This window comes from Gossypium raimondii, chromosome 12, assembly GCF_025698545.1.
Source record: "Gossypium raimondii isolate GPD5lz chromosome 12, ASM2569854v1, whole genome shotgun sequence".
Taxonomy (NCBI): domain Eukaryota; kingdom Viridiplantae; phylum Streptophyta; class Magnoliopsida; order Malvales; family Malvaceae; genus Gossypium; species Gossypium raimondii.
Window position 1 is genome coordinate 47127488 of NC_068576.1, and position 20706 is coordinate 47148193.

The 20706-nt window shown below is 34.5% G+C and overlaps 2 protein-coding genes across 2 annotated transcripts; one reads left to right on the top strand and one right to left on the bottom strand.

Annotated features, from left to right (window-relative positions):
* Positions 1–13918: 13918 nt before the first annotated feature.
* LOC105764560 (hydroquinone glucosyltransferase) lies at positions 13919–15584 on the top strand. The gene has a single exon (XM_012583188.2). The coding sequence runs from the start codon at positions 13997–13999 to the stop codon at positions 15431–15433; it is 1437 nt and encodes a 478-aa protein (XP_012438642.1). The 5' UTR covers positions 13919–13996; the 3' UTR covers positions 15434–15584.
* Positions 15585–19053: 3469 nt separating this feature from the next.
* LOC105764562 (AP2/ERF and B3 domain-containing transcription factor RAV1) lies at positions 19054–20414 on the bottom strand. Its single transcript, XM_012583189.2, has one exon. It carries the CDS (start codon positions 20155–20157, stop codon positions 19084–19086), a length of 1074 nt encoding a protein of 357 aa, XP_012438643.1. The 5' UTR covers positions 20158–20414; the 3' UTR covers positions 19054–19083.
* Positions 20415–20706: the final 292 nt, after the last annotated feature.

The following is a 20706-nucleotide window of genomic DNA, read 5'->3' on the forward strand; positions in this document are numbered from 1 at the left end:
CACATTACGTTACCGAAGCAATTCAAGTTATCTCATTTACATAGTCATAAATTTTAAACCATAACTATCATTCAAACCAATTAAAATTATCAATTATACTCACGCACATATGCAATCATAGTATTTAGGATTCAAATCATCATGTTTCGAGGTTAAGCAAGTAAAATTTAAAGTTAAGACTCAAATCCTTACAATGTTGTGTCTTGAGATGGAGGACTCTTGTTTCAGGACAAGAGATTATTGTCTCGAGACCTACAGCAGGGTGAAACTAATTTAACTTCGAAGTTTACATGTCTCGAGACTTAAATAGAATTGTCTCGAGGCTAGCTTTCCAAGTCTCAAGACACTAAGAATAGAGGTAAAAATATAAGGTAAATTATGTTCTTATGGTCTCAAGACACGATCATATTGTCTGTAGACTCAATGTTAAACTTTGCCCTAAATGCACATTTTTAAGGGTTCAAACTAAACCAAATGGCAGCTTAAGTGTACTTAAACATTACATAAAATTAACGCAATCAATCTAACACATCTAAACACAATCACACATCATCAAATCATAACCACCAATACATAAAAATTTAACCATCTAAGTAATTGCTCATTTTCAGTGAAATCGTAACAGTGGTTTCGAGACCACAAATCCAAGTTCGTAAGAAAAATTATTTTAAAATTTATTTTATGGTCTAACGTATGATCAAAATATCATATAAAAATTTCGTCAAGAAAATTTTACCGATTACATGCTTAATTGATAAAAGGACCAAATTGCATGAAATGCAAAAGTTGAGTTTTAGTAGTTATAAGTATCAAATAGCTATGGAATTCAAAATTTGAGGTCCTTATATGGCAAATAGACCATTAAGATAAGTTACTAGATAAGTATGATGATTCATCCATGGAAAATTAAATAAAGAAAATGACTAAATTGGAGAGAAAAAGATAAAAAGATGATAAATAATAAAATAACATAAAATATCATAATTTATCATCATCTTTCCCAAATAAAGACATGGAAACCCTAGATAAGAGAATTGAGCTCAAGCAAGCTTATTTGGCTTAATTAGGTATGAATTCTTGTCCCGTTTTTAATCATTTTCATATTTTCGAGATCGTATTAGCTTAATTTAGCTATGTCGGAGATTAATTTGCAAAGTTATCAAAGTACTATGGTTTTTCCATGGATTAATATAGTTGAATTATGAAATTTTATGGTAGAAAATGAAAGGTTGTTGATAGATAAACAACTTTTGTAAAGGGAGTTTTGAAGAAATTATGATTTAGGGACTAAATTGAAAAGTTGTAAAATTTATGGAAAATTTTGAATTTTATGAAATACATGGGCTGCTATTGTGACATGTAAAAATCGACTAGTCTTGGAATAAGGATTAAATTACATGAATTTCATTTTCCGAGCCTAGGGACGAATTGTAATTAATCAAAAGTATAGGGAAAAATAGTAATTTTGCATAAGATGTGAATTGGATTGAATTGAATATGAATTGTATTAAATTGATCTAAATTTACTCATATAGATCCGGATAGACCAAACACGGAATTGGATCGAGGAAAAGAAAAAGTATCAGATTAGTAGGTTACAATTCATGAACACTTGTCAAGGTAAGTTCGTGTAACTAAATTGTGTACATTTGTATGTTTGAATTGAATGTTGTATATATATGAATTGTGTAATTGTCATGTACGTGAAATTGATTACATATATGACAATGCCCGACAAATATTAAGTCTCGTTTGAATAAATAAAATTCGATTGGAAACAAGGTTCCCGTATTAGTTGTGGTCCTGCATATGTTGCGGACACACCATAGCTCCAAAGAGCGTCCTGTTATTAGCCCTCTCGAGCTTCTCGTTATATGGTTCTAGTGAGCTTCCCGTTAATAGCTCTTTGGAGCATCCCGATCGGTTGTGATCCTGCATGTGTTGTGGGCACACCGCAACTCTTATGAGCGTTCCGATATATGGCTCTTCGTGAGCTTCCCGATTAAAGGCTCTTTATGACCTTCTCGTTAATGGCTCTCCAGAGCTTCCTGATATTGGCTCGCTTGAACTTTCTGATATATGGCTATCCGGAGCTTCCCGATTAATGGCTCTTCGGAGCTACCCGTTATTGTCTCGCATGAGCTTTCTAAATATGGCTCTTATGAGCTTCCCGTTATACAACTCACATGAGCTTCCTGTTATATTGCTCGAGGGAGCTTCCTATTTATGTGCTTGTATGAGCATTCCTGAATATGAATTGACGGATTACAGTTTTATACACTTCAAGTGTACTACCAGTGTATCCATCGATATTTCAAATAAATTCAACGGGCAAAGTTCCGACATGGAATAATTTAAACTTGAGATGAATTATTATGGAAATGTACATGTCATATGAATATATGATTTGAAAAACATGTGTATATGAAAATTGTTACATGATTAACTCATCATTATTTCTTGATATTCACATGAAGTACATGACTAATATGTTTCTTGAAGTTATATGTGTTTAGGCAAATTGCCAAATTTCTTTGGATGAATTTTGCATGCTTACTTTAAATATAAATGAATGGTAAGTTAATTTCCCATTATACGAACTTACTAAGCATAATATGCTTACTCTGTTTTATAGAAACCCAGAAGCTCGTTAAAGTTGAAAGCTGGTCGGAGCCATATCACACTATCAATCTCCCTTTTTTGGTATATTTATTAAATCAACTTTGGTATAGTGGAATGTATAGGTTAATTTGGCCATTGAAGGCATGTAAATGTTTTGTTGTGATTAGCCATTTGAATGGCTTATGTTTGATATATATATATATATATATATATATATATATATATAAGTATATGGCCTTATCATGGTTGATATGTGTTTTGGAATAATTGATTAATGGTTAATTAATAGGCAAAATAGTAACATGGTTTGAGTTGGTATAGTTGGTTATATATGATGATATGTTATGCATAAGACTTGGTTTTGGCTTGATTCAAATGTTTTAAATTGATTTGGGAATGTGTTTAAGTGTTAATGTAGGTAGAAGACAAGTTTGGGTAAGAAATATGGCTAGGAAATTGTAACACCCCTAACCTGTATCCGTCGCCGGAATAGGGTTATAGAGCATTACCAAAATTTACAGATCAAATACAGATATTTCATAACATTTAACATTCATGTTAGATATTTTTCATAAAGTCCCTTATATGAGCCATTGAGACCCAAAATATGCATTAGAAACAAGTCGGGACTAAATCGGGTATTTAGAGAATTTTTCGCGAAATGTCAAAATTTTTCCTAGGTGCAGGAGACACACGCCTGTGTTTCAGGCCTTGTGGGCATTTGAAGTAGGTCACACGGCCGTGTCCTAGCCCGTGTCCTTACTCGTGTAACTCTCTGATTTGGGTTACACGGCCAAGTCACACGCCCGTGTGTTAGGCCGTGTAAACATGAAAAATTGCAATAAATAAGTGCAGGGGTCACACGGCCAAGCCACACGCCCATGTGTCAGGCCGTGTGATTAATACTGAGCATTCTGTTTTGAAATTTTTAAGATGCAAGGGATACACGGCCAATCCACACGCCTATGTGCTAGGCCGTGTGTCACACATGGCTGAGACACACGCCCATGTGGATGAAAATAGGTTATTTTTCAAGCCACATTTCTCACCCAAATTGTCTTCCACCAACAACAACACTTTGATACATTCACAAGGGAATACCAATCATACAAATCAAGCCAAAATCAAGTGTTAGACAAGTCATTTTATCACATATATTTTAGCATTTACATTTGTTATGATGTTCAAAACACATATTTGCTTACTTATACCAAACATACTATTTCAATCTTTTCATCAACATGCTTATAACTACCTATTATTCAACCACGCCAAACACATATCGAGCATCATAAAATCTCATATATATATTTACATCAAAATATGTTCAACATAAGCCATAATTTTGCCAAACTTAGCCTATACATGCCATGATACCTAAAAGAATTTTTGCTATTTATATCGAAACGAGCTGGAGGATAGTGTGATGTTACTCCGACCAGCTTCCAATCTTTACAAGCTTTTGGTTTACTATAAAACAAGGAAATAAAACTGAGTACGCATTCAATGCTTAGTAAGTTCTTATAACAAGGAATTAACTTGCCATTCACTTTCATTAAAATAAACATACAAATGCATCCAAGCAATTAGACTAATAGCCTAAACACACCAGTTCACCAAACATTTTACTCATTCATTTCACATGAATATCAAGAATTGTTTATGAGCTCATCAATATCAAATTTCCATGTATTCCAGGTATATACATGTGAAGATTCATTTTGAATTCATTTATTTTCTCATATTAGGATTTTACCCGTTGAATCATTTAAAATATCGATGGATACTCGGGTAGTACATATGAAGTATGCAAATCTGAAATCCATCAATTCATATTCGAGAATGCTCATACGAGTACATAAGCGGGAAGCTATTTCGAGCCATATAACAGGAAGCTCATAAGAGCCGTAATCGGGAAGCTCATGCGAGCCAGTATCGGGAAGGTTCAAGCAAGTCATTATCGGGAAGCTCGCAAAGAGCTATATATCGAGACGCTCAAAAGAGCTACGGTGTGTCCACAACACATGTAGGATGGCAACCAATCAGGATGCTTCGAAAAGCTATTAATGGGAAGCTCGCAAGAACCATATAACGGAAAGCTCATAAGAGCTAATAACAGGACGCTCTTTTGAGTTGTGGTATGTCCGCAACAAATGCAGGACCACGACCAATTCTAGAATCTTGTATCCATCGAATTTCATTTATTCAAACGGGACTAAATACTTGTCGAATATTGTCGGATATGTGATTACTGTCATAAACATGACACTTATACACTTCAAATACATAACATTCAATTTAAAACATATACATGTACAGTTTAGTTACACGAACTTACCTTAACAATGTTCGTGCACACAAAAGTTACTAATCTGCTACTTCCACTTTTCCTCGATTTAACTCTGTATTTGATCTTCCCGGATCTATATGAATGAATTTAACATCAATTTAATACAATTTACATTCAATTCAATCCAATTCATATCTTAGGAAAAATTACCATTTTGCCCCTATACTTTTAATTAATTCTAATTTTGTCCCTAGGCTCGGAAAATGAAATTCATGCAATTTAATCCTTATTCCAAGCCTAGCCAATTTTTACATATAACAATAAAAATCCATGTATTTCATAAAAATTAGAATTTTTCCATGAATTTTACATCTTTTCAATTTAGTCCCTAAATCACAATTTCATGAAAATTTTCTTTACAAAAGTTGGTTATCTATCAACAACCTTTAATTTTCTACCATAAAACTTCATAATTCATGCATACTCAACCATGAAAAACTTTAATACTTTAATAACTTTGTAAATTAATCCACGAGATAGTTAGATTAGGTTATTACGATTTGAAATTTAAAATTACTAAAAATGAGACAAGAATACTCACCTAATTTAGCCAAATAAGTTTTTCTTCTTCAAGCTTTTCTAGCTAGGGTTTCCAGGCATTTTAATTTGGGAAGATGATGAAATAAAATGATATTAGATTTTATCATATTTAATTATTTCTATTTCCAATTTAGTCTTTTTCTATATTTAATTTTCCATGGATGAATCATTATATTTATCTACTATCTCCTTTTAATGGTCTCTTTTCCATATAAGGACCTCAAATTTTGAATTCCATAACTACTTGATACTTAGAGCTACTAGAACTCAACTTTTGCATTTCATGCAATTTGGTCCTTTTATCAATTAAACATGTAATCGGTAAAATTTTCTTAACAAAATTTTTATACGATATTCCTATCATATAGTAGACCATAAAATAAATTTTAAAATAATTTTTCTTACGGACTCAGATTTGTGGTCCCAAAAGCACTATTTCGATTTCACTGAAAACAGGCTGTTACAGAAATGACCTTATTTTGTCCACACGAGCAGAGACACGAGTGTGTGTGTATAACACCCCTAACCCGTGTTTGTCGCCAAATTAGGGTTACGAGGCATTACCGATCAAAATAAACTAAGAACAAACATCCATTTCAGTTTAAGTACTAAATAATATATTCATTTCAATTATATTAATCTAGAATAAATTTAAATCAAACTAATACTTTCGATTCTATAATTCGTATTTTTCCCAAATTAACATTCAAGCTTCTACTCAATTATATATAAAAATTTTCAGTATATATATATTAAATACTTAATCAACTAAAGTCGATTATGTTTTATGTTTTATGACATATAAACAATCCATGCTTCAAAATTCAATATGTCAATATTATTCCTTTAACCAAAGTGTCAAATCAATTATTATGCATAAAGGTCATACTACATAGGCTTTATAAAGAATATTTCACACTTTATAACCATAAAACTTCATGGCATTGAATGTCTAATTAAAAAAATCTAACGTAATTTATTACATATACTAGACACACACTTCACAACATTCATTTGTATATATATATTCCATTAGCTAATTATTTAACATGTAATTTTATCAATACATTTATTTGCTATTTATCTTATTCAAGTAAGCAATTAATACACTTCCCAACTATGCTCAATTCGGACTATAATAATGCAACCAGCTAAAAATGCATTTTTGCCTAAACCAATCATGCCAACATTAGACAGCATATGTATATACAAGGCATTATCTAACATATAATTTCCAGCCCCAAGACATACCGATTCATGCGCAATTCATACTAAAAATACTATCCAAGATTATGCAAATTTCTATCATCACTTAATCAATCACTTAACCAATAATAGAACCACGTTAATTTGGTCAAATACTCGCGGCATTGCAAAACACATAAAAATTCTATATGTCCCTAGCCGAATTGTATATATACATATTTTTATACCATTTTATCTCAGAAAAAAAAAACCCAAAGCAATTTCATTATTAACAGTTTAACTAATACATAATCAACCAATTACCAAAATTATTCATTCAAACATTTCCAATTTATTAAAACATTATAACCACATATTAAACCCTATAACATAGTCCCCATAATGATTTAAGTACAAAGCGAATAAACACCAACTTAAACAAAATTTTAAGCCATTCATAAGGCAATTATAAACACATATCATAAGTCAAAATGCATCCATCATTTACTTCATTTCTTAAGTCGAATTATAAGACCATCCATCACATAAGATATATTTTAAAACTTACTTTCAAAATTAGCTAAATACATGGCCGATTCACATCATAATTAATATCATCATCAAGCCATATTCGCATGGCTATATATATACTCATTAATTCACATTTTAACCAAACAAACACTAGCTTATACATGCCAAAGGATTATAATTCAAGCCTTTCAAATACCAAATTAACGGTCGATAATGTGATGAACTTCTGTGGCGATCCCCGAGCTCGTAACTAGCTTTCCAAAAATCTATAATACACCGGATGAACACACAAAGTAAGCTTAGAAAGCTTAGTAAGTCATAAGCAATTAAAATATAATAAGGACATTAACCACATTTTTCTATTTGGCCGAATATAAATAGTCACATGTCATATAAATTACCTTTCACAACATGTATAAATTACATTATTAACTCAAGTGCTACTTACTATATTTTCACAAACATTTTAATTCGCACGTACCGAACCATTTAGTTAGACTTTCTATCAGTGTAACACATGCCTGACACATGCCTAAACTTTGACCATTTCATATGGTTGTTTAAACTTACTATATCTGTATTGTTAGCTTAATTTTAGGTAGTTTAAACTTTGATCTCATCTCCTAAAGAATAGGGATTAGCTCGTGTATAGCTTGTATATATTCCTCTGTATCTTTGATCATTAAAGATAGAAAAACAAATTCCACAATTCTCTGCTTCTTTATGGTAATCAGAGCTTCCAAATCTTAACCGATCCAAATCCAGTTTTTTCCCTCTAATCTCGTCCCCTCCAATGGCCCTCCCTACTGCTAGTGGTGACAACACTCTCACCACATCGCCGGTAATTCAATTTCATCCAGCATCTCAGCTCCTGATCAAGCTCACTGGGAGTCTCAACTTCTCTACATGGAAAGTGCAATTTTCCATGCTTACGTATGGCCACGATCTCTACGGTCATCTAGATGGCACCAAACCATCTCCTGCACGCACCATTGGCGAGAGTGACAACCCAAATCCAGCCTTTAGCCTTTGGTTTCGACAAGATCAGCTCATTCAGAATGCGCTTATGGCATCGGTCGATCCGACCATTGCACCTACGGTGGCCAACGCTTCCTCTGCTCAACGTTCCTAGGAAGCCCTCCACTCTACTTATGCCAACAAGTCTCACTCTAGGCTCTTTAGTCTACGCGACCAGCTTGCTCGCATCTCCAAAGACACTCAATCTATTTCAGAATACCTCTCTCGTGCCTGTGCAATTGTTGATGACCTGGCTGCAGCTGGTACCCCACTTGCTGATGGAGACTTGGTTATTCACATTCTTCGTGGTCTCGGCTCCGAGTATCGTGAAATCTCGGCTGCCATTAGAGCCAGAGATGTGACCATTTCTTATGAAGATTTGTGCGACAAGTTAATGGATCATGAGGTGTTCTTAGCCCATAAAGAATCCATGAAGTCGATGGCTCCTATAACAGTTGTGGTAGCACAACGCGCAATGTCTTCGAACAACACTACCCCTCGGAACAACCGAAGAAATTCCTAGCCGTGGCGTAACAATGAACGATCCAGCAACCAATCCTCCTACTGGCAAGACAACAATCGCTCATCAAATGGACGTAGAAACAATTCTAATTCGGATGTTCGCTGCCAATTATGTAAAAAAACAGGACATGAAGTGGATGTTTGTCGCTCAGCCTCGTACAACCATTATGAGGCGAAGGCAAATTTTGCAATGACACACTCTCAGAATCGAAACACATGGCTGGTTGACACTGGTGCATCGCATCACATGACTTCCGAATATCATGATATGCCTAAATATTTTGAAAATGATGGTATTACTGTTGGCAATGGTATGAAAATTCCGGTAACTCACTCAGGCACAACACACTTACAAGCATCGAATTCTGTTTTTAAGCTTCCTCACACTCTTTGTGCTCCTGAGCTTAAACGCAATTTAATTTCGGTTTCACAATTTTGTCATGATAACCAAACATCAATTGAATTTTTCCCCTCTTACTTTTGTGTGAAAGATCTCACCACGAAGACACCATTGGTACACGGACGGAGTAGGGAGGGCCATTGGAGGGGACGAGATTAGAGGAAAAAAAACTGGATTTGGATCGGTTAAGATTTGGAAGCTCTGATTACCATAAAGAAGTAGAGAATTGTAGAATTAGTTTTTCTATCTTTAATGATCAAATATACAGAGGAATATATACAAGCTATACACGAGCTAATCCCTATTCTTTAGGAGATGAGATCAAAGTTTAAACTACCTAAAATTAAGCTAACAATACAGATATAGTAAGTTTAAACAACCATATGAAATGGTCAAAGTTTAAGCATGTGTCAGGCATGTGTTACACTGATACTTTCACATTCGATCGTAACTTGACATTGCCCAATAAATCATTCAGAATCAATAAGGATACTCGGATAGCTCCAAAAAGCTTGTACAATGCCAACGTCCCAGACGTGGTCTTACATGTAATTAAATATAGATGCCACTGTCCCAGACAAGGTCTTACACGAAATCATATACGACGCCAATCTCCCAGACATGGTCTTACACATATATCTCAAATCGATGCCAATGTCCCAAACATGGTATTACACGATAACACATTTCAACATTCTTGAGGATTCGTATGACTTTCGGATGTCGTAATTCAATCAAATTAAACTTGTAATTAGTCAACTTATGTTAAATACAATTCGACATTGTAGTATACATATACATATTTTGATTCGGTTATGTATAAAATAAGTACATTAAATTTAACCTCAATTATTTACTTACGAACTTACCTTGAACGAAGACGAACGGATGGAATCAACTACTCGACCACTTTCGACTTTCCCCGATCTAATTCCGTTTTCTATTGTTCTTGATCTATATAAATTCAATTTAATAACACATTTCATTCAAATTCATTCAAAAACACATAAATGGGAAAATTACATTTTAGCCCCTAATATTTCACATTTTTCACAATTTAGTCCTTATTTCACAAAACACAAAATATTCAAAATTTCACCACACCCAAGCTTGGCTGAATTTCACTAGGGTCCCTAGCAGACCATTTCTTTCATTTATTTCACATTTCAACCCCTAAATTTACAAATTTCACAAATAAATCCCTAATTTGGATTTTTATCAAAAATTACTTAACAAAATCTAATAATCTATCAACAAATATTTATTTTTCATCATCAAACAACAAATTTACCACATTATCAACAATGGCAATTCTCAAATTCATCATCAACTCCAACAATTAATACATGGGCTAGGTAATATACGAAGCAACGATCACAAAAGCGTAAAAATTATCAAAAACTAAGCAAAACACATACCAAATTTTAACTTCCAAAGTGTCAAATGCTTAAAACACAAAATATCTTCTTTGTTCTTCATGTTTTGGCAAAAGCAAAGCCAAATGCATGGCATTTTGTGTTTTATTTTATTAATATCATGTTATTTACCTTTTTACTATTTTAACCTTAATAAAAACTTAATATAAATTACTTAATTCATGGACATAAATGTACACTAACCTTATAATGGTATATTAACCTTTTAAGGACTTCCCATAAATCAAACCATAACAAATTAGCATTTTAACAATGAGAATGCCACTTTTACTTTTTGTGCGATTTAGCCCTTTTCACAAATTAAGCACACAAATGGATAAATTAATTCACGAAAATTTCACACATGTCAATTCACATACTATAAGCACGGAAAATAATATTAAAATATTTTTTGACTCAAATTCGTGGTCCCAAAACCCCTGTCCGACTAGGGTCTAAACCGGGCTGTTACAGCGTGTCACACACGGCCTGGCACATGGGCAGGTGATTTGGCTGTGTGTCCCTAGCATCTATAAAATTTCAAAATAGAATGCTCAAAATTGATCACACGGCCTAACACACGGGCGTGCGGCTTGGCCGTGTGACCCCTGCACCCATTTTATGCAAATTTTTATGTTTACATGGCCTAGCATACGGGCATGTGACTTGGCAGTGTGACCTAAGTTAGAGAGTTACACAGGTATGAACACGGGCTGGGACATGATCGTGTGCCCTATTTCGAATACCCACACGACCTGAGACACGGGCGTGTCTCTTGGTCGTGTGAACGACACGGCCTTACCACACGAGCGTGTGTTCCCTGCACCTAGGAAAAATTTTAAAATTTTGTGAAAAATTCTCTAAGTACCTGGTTTAGTCCCGACTTGTTTCTAATGCATATTTTGGGCCTCAATGGCTCAAATAAGGGACTTTATGAATAATATCTGACATGAATGTTAAATGTTATGAAATATTTGTATTTGATCTATAAATTTTGATAATGCTCCGTAACCCTGTTCTAGCGACGGATACGGGTTAAGGGAGTTATAATCTATTTCTCATAATAAAACTTATTGAAGCTAACATAGTTATCTACTAATTAAAGATTAAGGTCAACTTAAAAAACTTCATAGGCAAAATATCAATATACCAAAATGAACATTTATACAACATGACCAAAACAATCTAGGTACATATCATTCCAACTTAAACACATATATACATACAAAAGAGGTAGCAAAATGATTTCCGAGCTATGTTGTTGAAAATGGATGTGTAACACCCCTCACTCGTCCCCGTCATCGGAATCGAGTTACGAGATGCTACAGCAAATGACTGAACAATTACATGCGAATTTAAATCAAGAGTTCATTTAAACATTCAATAATTCTCATATATTCACACAAAATCATGCTTTTCAATCAAATCGGGTTTAAATCAAGCTTACAAAAGCTCTAAAACCAGCATGGAATCAATCAAGGACCATTCCAAAACTTTTACAAAAAGAAAAGGCAGTAGTGTAAAACAGAGTTCATACGACCGTGTGCCCAAGCTGTATAACAATCTGACAATGTGTAATAAAGGAATCACACGGTCCTGTCTCCAGACTGTGTATCCCATTGTGACCGTATGGGTCAAAGTGCAAAAACTCAACAAAATTCACACGATCGTGTGGCTGGGCCGTATATCTGAATGAGGCTATGTGGAAAATTAAGTGACCAAATTTATAGTATTCACACAGGTGTATGGCAAGCCCATGTGACAATCGGGAACTGTGTGTACAAATTCTCCTTAAATTCTAGTGAGCACATGGTTGTGTCACCTGCTCATGTGTGACACACGATCGTGTGTTAGCCCGAGTGAAGCAAAAATGGGTCATTTGACGCATGATGCAAACCAACCTTCCAAAATGGCCTAAAATGCATTCTTTATACTTGGTCAAAACATGCATATTTCCAAGCCAATACATAAATTTCAACAACTCCCTAAGCATACAACCAATGTACCACTTTTAGCACCAACACCAACATAAGTTATCACAAGTCATACCATAACTCTTAACCATTTCATACCATAAGCTAGATCATATGCATATCATCTTCTAAGCTTTGCCATTCACATTTGCATTACTATATACCAAAACTTTACAAACAACCATTCGTTACATAAGGCCAAAGCTCATCATTTTTCATTCATCCCCCAATTGTAGAGCACTACTCTAATTAACATACTCCAACCATTAAGAATAATCTATTCAAGCATATGAAATTTTGATTGTGTTGGTAAAAGTTGATGTTTTGGGATTTTAAGTTAGCCTAACTTTGTGAAAAATATGTGCAGTAAAATTTTTAGAAAATATTTTCTTCAACCTCACCATACCTTCAATGGAATACCTTTAGTGGAGGAAAATCACCTCCCTAGAGTACAAATTTCTTAATGTGACGTGCAATAGCCTCCATTGAAAGGGAGTAATCTCGTTTTTCCTCGTCAACCTTCTTTTTAAAATTTAATTATTATTTTATTATATTATTTTTAATATAAATATAATTTTAAATAATATAATTTGTGTAAACAAAAAAAATATAAATTGAATATATTTTATTAATCAATAAAAATATTTTTCTTTTAATAAATTTTTAATGCAAGTGTAATTTATAATTATGATCTAACATAAATATTATTTAATATAAATATAGTTTTGCCAAAAAATAAATTTTTATTGTAATTATATATATTACTTTAATGTCTTTAATGATTATTTTCACTTTCATCTCGCCATCATTGCACTTTAATTCAAACATATTTAACTCTTAATTTAGTTTCATAGTTGAAGTAATTAATCTTATTATCATTGCTGTTTACATGAAAAAAATAACATAACTTTTGTTGCATTGTTTATATTTTTAATATGGAAGTATAACATCCTGAAATGTGGTATTGCCATGTTGAGGATAAATCTACAAGTAAATTGTAACTTTTAAAATAAACACATAATTAATTTGATGATGTAGTTGATGTATAAAATAAGTTCAGATTCCATTCAATTGACAATATGAGTGTAGTTGAAAGTGAGGGTGAATCTGATTCTTAAAGTTGACATATTGCTATTATTTGCTAATGTTCCTTTATGATATTTTCTTTATTAGCCAAAGATAAATCAATTGTCGACAATTGGCACCCTCTTGAAATTGATATAATGGTCACAACATGGTAGATATCTAAAAAGTGAATCAATGGTAGAAATTACAAAATTTACTTTTACTGATTAAAAAAATATGTTTCAGAAATAATCACATTATTTGCCCTATATATGTGTGTGTGTTAATGCCATTTGCTAGTTAGTTAGCTAGCAGCTAACATATTGGGGCTACAACCTCCATTCAATCAATTGCTGGCTATATTTTTGTCGTTATAATGAACCGTAAGCCTCATGTTGCAGTGCTGCCAAATCTTGGGCTTGGGCATCTCATCCCTCAGTTGGAGTTCGCTAAGCGCCTGGTGGTTCACCATGGTTTCCATGTCAGCTTACTCCTCATTACCACCAACGAACCCTCGCCTGCACAGGACCAACTCCTTTCCTCTTCTCACCTCCCTCCTGATCTCCACATCGTCCCACTTCCTCCCGTTGAGGTCGATAAAAAGATCATCAATGACGGTGATGTTCTAGTCCTAACCCGACTCTGTGTCATTACAGACCACAGTCTTCGATCTCTCAAGTCAGTCCTCATTGCCTTAGGCAAACCAAATGCTCTAGTTACCGACATATTCGCTACACAAGCCTTTGATGTTTGTAAAGAATTGTTGATTCCTACTTACGTGTATGTTACTACCTCTGCTGCTTTCTCTGCCTTCATGTTATATTTGCCAAAGCTTGATAGTGATGTTAATTGTGAATTCATTGATCTTCCCGAACCGATTCAGGTCCCGGGTTGTAGTCCTATACGAACCCACGACCTGTTAGACCAGGCTCGGAACAGGAAGATTGATGAGTACAAATGGTTGTTGCATCATTTTAGTAGGTTGCCATTAGCCTCTGGTATATTTGTCAATTCTTGGAAGGATCTTGAACCTGTGTCAATCAAAAGTATAAAAGAGAACCCCTTCTTCAAGCAGATACCAACGCCTCCTATTCACCCCATTGGACCCATTATCAAGCAAGAAGAAACACTAAGCGTAGTTGATGTAGAATGTCTAAAGTGGTTGGATAAGCAGCCACCTGATTCTGTTATCTTCGTGACCTTTGGCAGCGGTGGGACTTTGTCATTCGAGCAACAAACTGAGTTGGCATGGGGTTTAGAACTCAGCCAACAAAGATTCATATGGGTGGTGAGGAAGCCAACGGATTCCACTGGTGCAGGTACATTTTTCAATGCTGGAGAAGCGAATGAGAATGACCCCAAAGTTGATTTGCCTGAAGGGTTCTTGGATAGGACTCAAGGTGTGGGATTCGTGGTGTCATCATGGGCTCCACAAGTTACCATACTTGGCCATCATTCTACAGGTGGATTCTTATCTCATTGCGGCTGGAACTCAGTATTGGAAAGCATTGTTCATGGTGTGCCATTAGTCACATGGCCTCTTTACGCCGAGCAAAGAATGAACTCAACAATGCTAGTGGAGGATATTGGAGTGGCTATCAAGCCAAAAATGGAGGCAGGGCAGCAGACCATTGTTGGACGAAAAGAGATAGAGAGAGTGGTGAGGATGGTGATGGAGGGTGAAGAAGGGAAGGTTATCAGGAGTAGGGTTAAGGAACTGAAAGAAAGTGCTACCAAGGCATTGGATTCTAGTGGATCCTCTTATGAGTCGCTTTCTTGTGTTGCCAACTACTGGAAGGCTAACCATAACTAGTCAATGAAACCATTAGACGCAAAGAAAAAGGAACATCTTCTTGCAATCAACATAAAATGTTCCTTATTCCATGTTGTTGTTTGATATCTATGAGGGACATATATTACCACCTAGCATAATAAATAAATGTCCACGTCCGTTGGTTTTATTATTTTGATATTCCGTACAATTTAAATTTAATTCAATTCTTACAAATTATTAACACAATTATTGATATCACCTCATTTTATATTTATATATTGCATGCACAAATAATTATTTTTAACCCATAAAATTAAAAGTCTATGTATATTTTGAACCACAACCAAAATTTCATGTGTATAATTGCATCAAATGAAAACTCATGTATCAAATTGCACATTAAATTAAATTTCATCTGTAATTTTAAAATTCATCTCCGCAAAAGACCATTAATGACTAATAAAGTGAAAATTTAGGCTATTTGTTTTATGCTTTGATAAAATTATGAATTTAGTCCTTGTACTTTAATTTGATCAATTTTAATTCAATTGCTTTTCAAAATTTAAAATTTTAGTCCTAATTCAAACAATAGAAGTTAGATCCATTTAGTTAAATTTAATTGCTAGTCCTATACTAAGCTTACACGTGTAGATTTGGTTAATATTCTTCAATTGAATCATTTTAGACCCTATACTTTTCAAAATTTGAAATTTCAGTCTTGAAGTGAATGACCAACATTAATCCATTAACTAGATTTTTAGTGAGTAATATGTGAAAATAACAAATTGACGTTATCATTTAATGAGGACTAGAATTTAAAATTTTAAAAATATAAGAACTAAAATGACTAAATTAAAAGTACAATAATTAAGTCTACAACTTTCACAAACTATATAAAAATAATAGGAGGCTTGAGTAATTTAACGGAAAATATATCAAGCAACTTAGAAAAGTAAAGAAGAAGACCTCCTTTATTCCCATATATTTAAAGCTAAGGAAGTAGATTCTGTTGAAGCTTCCTTCTCTCTCCACATAACTAGTTAATATTACGACATAATTAAATACTAATTTAGGAAAAAATATTAAAACACACAAAAATAGACTAATTGAAAATGAAAATAGTAATTTAATTAACTACTCATTCAAAATTTAATTTTGATGGTTAGAAAATAAAAGTAGTAACTTATTTAAAAAAAAAACCCCTCCCTTGCCTTTTCTCTTGCATGTTTTTATAAAAAATTATTATTTCACGAGTGTTTTGTACAAGTTTGTTAATAATTTAATAAAATAGAAAATAGTCATCAGTGGGCTACTAGGCTTCTTCTGTACATTTGATTGCGTGCTTCACATCCAAATGACTCCGAATTGGGCTTATGCTTTTCTCCACAGCATTTATACTTTGAAATATAATAATAACAAATTAGATCGATACATGAATGGTGCTCCAAGGATAGCAATAAAATTAATGATCAGCTAACTAAGATGGGTAGCGACAGAGTTAATTGATTGGCTATAGTTGAGGATCCACCGCTTTCTGTTGGAAGAGAATATCTATCAATCAAGAATAGATGATAGTAGAAGATGTTAAGTTCGCTTATTTAGATATGTTCTAAGTTGTTCTTGTGCTAAATAATAATAATAATAAGGGTAAACTATAAAATTAGTCACTTTTGTTTGTCTTAGATTACATTTTAATCACTTATGTTTGAAATGTTACGTTTTAGTCATTTACGTTATCGTTTTGTTATGAAGTGGTCACTCTATCTTTAAGCTCCGTTACCTCCTTAATGGTGGTCCTACGTGGCAGTCCAAATGGGTGTTAAATGCCAACTTGGATGTCCTACGTGGCAATCCAAATTGAATTTATTTAATTAAAAACCTATTTTCATTCCAACAACGGGACATCCAAGTTGGCATTTAAAACCCATTTGGACTGCCACATAGGATTACCGTTAGGGAGGTAATGGAGTTCAATGGTAAAGTGACCACTTCGTAACAAAATGATAACGTAAGTGACTAAAACGTAACATTTCAAACATAAATGACTAAAATGTAATCTAAGGCAAACAAAAGTGACTGTTTTTGTAGTTTACCCTAATAATAATAAATCGGGTGAGAAATAATACTAGGAATAGAAAAAAGTTAGAAATAATTGAGGGTGATGAATTTGAAAGAAAAGAGAAGCCAAGAATCATGTGCGGCAATTTCTTTTGGAACTGGGAGGAACATTCATGGAAAATTCTTAAACATGAATAGATCTTTCTCTCTTTCAATAATAAAACTCATGGAATCAAATCTTTGTATACTTTTACATTATTATAATATAGGTTTCCACCTCAAGAAATTAAGGGGGAAATGTCAATGATCTCATGTGGATTTCCGAGTGATTAATGATTTAAGTAATGTATTATGAACTTCAGTTCAAGTGCCAGCTTTTACTACAATTATGTCGACCTGAATCCCATTGGGTTTTGACGAGTTTTTTTATTATTTTTATTCCCAGTACAAAAACAATGTCAAATGGATTTAATTATGCCCCATTGCCATCTTAATATATATATATGGCATGTTTGCATTATTCTACTGAAGCCCAACCAAAGATCACATTCATTACCAAACCCCTTGAATAATAATGACCTCAATCCCCCCAGTGATTAGTCAAGATTCATGACCTGCGCTCTGCATCAGTGCAGAGCCATGTGCACATTACCACATTCTTGGATATTCATATCCCCTCACCTCTCTTTCCTGAAGGAAGAGATTACATCATCTCCACAACCAGCCTAGCTAGCTGGCTCCATGTTTTTTTGTCTCATTGAATTTAACTTTATATTTATATAGTTTCCATTTTCCAACTTGTTTGCCCTTGCCAAAAAAACCAAACCCATTTTCTTAAACTATGTATTGTCCGTAAACAAACCTTACTAAATTAATGTTTAAATCTACACAATTTATTGGGCAAAAAGAACAGAAGATTTCAAATCACCGCTGCCTCCTTATCCTCTTACAACAACTTAATGGTTCGATACCTAATTGTTGGTTTGCATCATGTAAATACTAAATCTTCAAAGATTAAGACTCCTAATCTTATATATATTCTTTACTGTTGTAGTTCCAAATTAAGATCCAAAACCAAACTCATCAGTTAAGATCATCTTTCATGGACATGTGTTTTTTAAGGCAGATAGGCACAAAAGTGTACCAACATGTTATGTTATGAAAGGGACAAACTACATCTTTTATTTAATGGACAAATCATGAAATAGTAACCAACTAGGCTGTTTCTTTGCATGCCTAATTACTAACTATTTCTCCTTACCACAATCTATGATGAAATGAAGCCTAATTTGTCAAGAAAATCAACTTTGTGATATTTTGGGGAAAGCAACAACACCACGTAAACGCTATTAAGGTCTAAAGAGCTAAACATGGAATCAATAAATATAAAAACAGAAGCAATTGACAGTTATTTCATATTTTTTTCTTGGACGAAATGTATTACACCTAATTTCAGCTTTCTTCAGCCTTTTGTCTTGTAATATACAATTCAACTTTTACAACTTGCTACTACAGCCCTCCATGTCCCCCCTTTTTCTTCCTACACCGTCTTTAACATTCACAAAGCTCCAAAAACAACAAAAGAAGGGAAAAAAAGAACAGAAAAAAAGAGGGAAATTAATTAGGTGATGTTACAAAGCATCAATTACCCTTTGTTTCTTGCTGCACTCTAATTCTAAAAGCTCCATTTCTCTAGTCCTTTTCCCATTACATCCACCAGCTAGACCAACATTTTCACTGCCAGGCATTTTAAATATGTTGACCCCAAATAGCCTGACCATTTGAACCGGGTTCTCCAAACCAGAACCCAACCCGGTTCTTGCCTTCCAGTCAATGTACAGCTGCTTCTCCGTCCCTGTTGATCTCTGGAAGCTAACAATGTCACCGGCTTTCAGTTTCTTCTCCTTAACAAAGCGGCTCCACCCTTTTGTTAGGACATAACTCTGGCTACTGTTCCAATAGGAATACCTAAACCTCCAAACTTTGCCGGTCACATCTTCGAAGTTCAAAAGAACTCCTTTGGAAGAAGCACTCCCGCTTTGCAAAGGGAAGTACTTCTCCGCATGTTGCTTAGGTATCACAAGCCGGTTCAACTTCCCTACATCGCTTGGGGTCACAGCTTTCTCGAAGAGCTGTTCACGTGCTTTGAGCTCAAAGCCTAAGGTGCCAAAACCATCCTCCTTTCTGACAATACGTTTCCCATTCCCATCGAAACCATAGCTTCTCCGACTCTGCTCAAGCTCATCATTGTAGGTATGCTTACGCAACATGTCCACGATTTCAGCCTTGGAATGCGAATTGAGGAAGGCAATTTGGATGTCATCATCCTCCATTTCGTGGAGGTGTTTGAAGTTAGTGACAGCATCACGACCCCTAAACCTTTGAGCTGCTATGTCATAGGCTTTGGCCGCCTCATCTTCTTCATTGAAAGTGCCAAGCCAAACACGTTGGTGCTTCTCGTATATCTGAGCACCCCATCGACCGTTGGGTTGAGGAACCACACCTTTGTACTTGGAAGAAGGGAGCTTTCTTGATTCGGCTTCGACCCCAGATTCAGAATCCACAATCACGCTGGTTCCACTCCCAACGCGGTAGAGGGAGTCAGGAGATTTGGTGAGCTGAGGCAAAGGTGAAATATTTGATGGGGCAATGGATACGGATATGGAATCACTAGTTGTGCTTTCATCGATGCTGCTTCCATCCATTTTTTTACTTTCTTTTGCTTTTGAGTTGTAGACAGAGGATGTTGTTGTAGTAATAGTAGTAGAACAAGGGTTTGTTAATTTGTTGTTTGTGTTGTTTTGACCAAAAAAAGGTGCAACAAAGAGAGGTGTGAGTTGGGTTTGTTTGAAGGTTTGTGGTGTGATGTGTTGTGTATATATAGGGGATAGGTAAGTGTTGTGAGTTAAATTATATTAAATCAGTCGTATTGGTTAATTTGACAAAAAAAAAACAGAGAAGAAATAAAAGAGATAAATCCATAGGTTTTTTATGGTAAGAGAGAGTAAATATATAAGGAGATGTGGGGGGGTCAACCCGAGGAGGGGGGGAAGGGATGTGGTAAGGAACTAGGAAGATTCATTTCATGGGGGGTGGGGACAGAGACGGGAGAAAAATTAAAAATAGATATTTATGGGAGAAAATAGTTGGAACTGGAATGGGAGGGAAAGGGAAGGAGAGAAAGAGGGAAGATGAACAGTATGCGGATGTTGTGGGCTGTGTATGGTGAGGTGGGACCCCACTGAGCAAGTTGA

What these genes read in the sequence shown, in the direction of transcription:
- LOC105764562 (XM_012583189.2), bottom strand. Translation starts at nt 20,157, where the DNA reads ATGGATGGAAGCAGCATCGATGAAAGCACAACTAGTGATTCCATATCC.
- LOC105764560 (XM_012583188.2), top strand. Translation starts at nt 13,997, where the DNA reads ATGAACCGTAAGCCTCATGTTGCAGTGCTGCCAAATCTTGGGCTTGGG.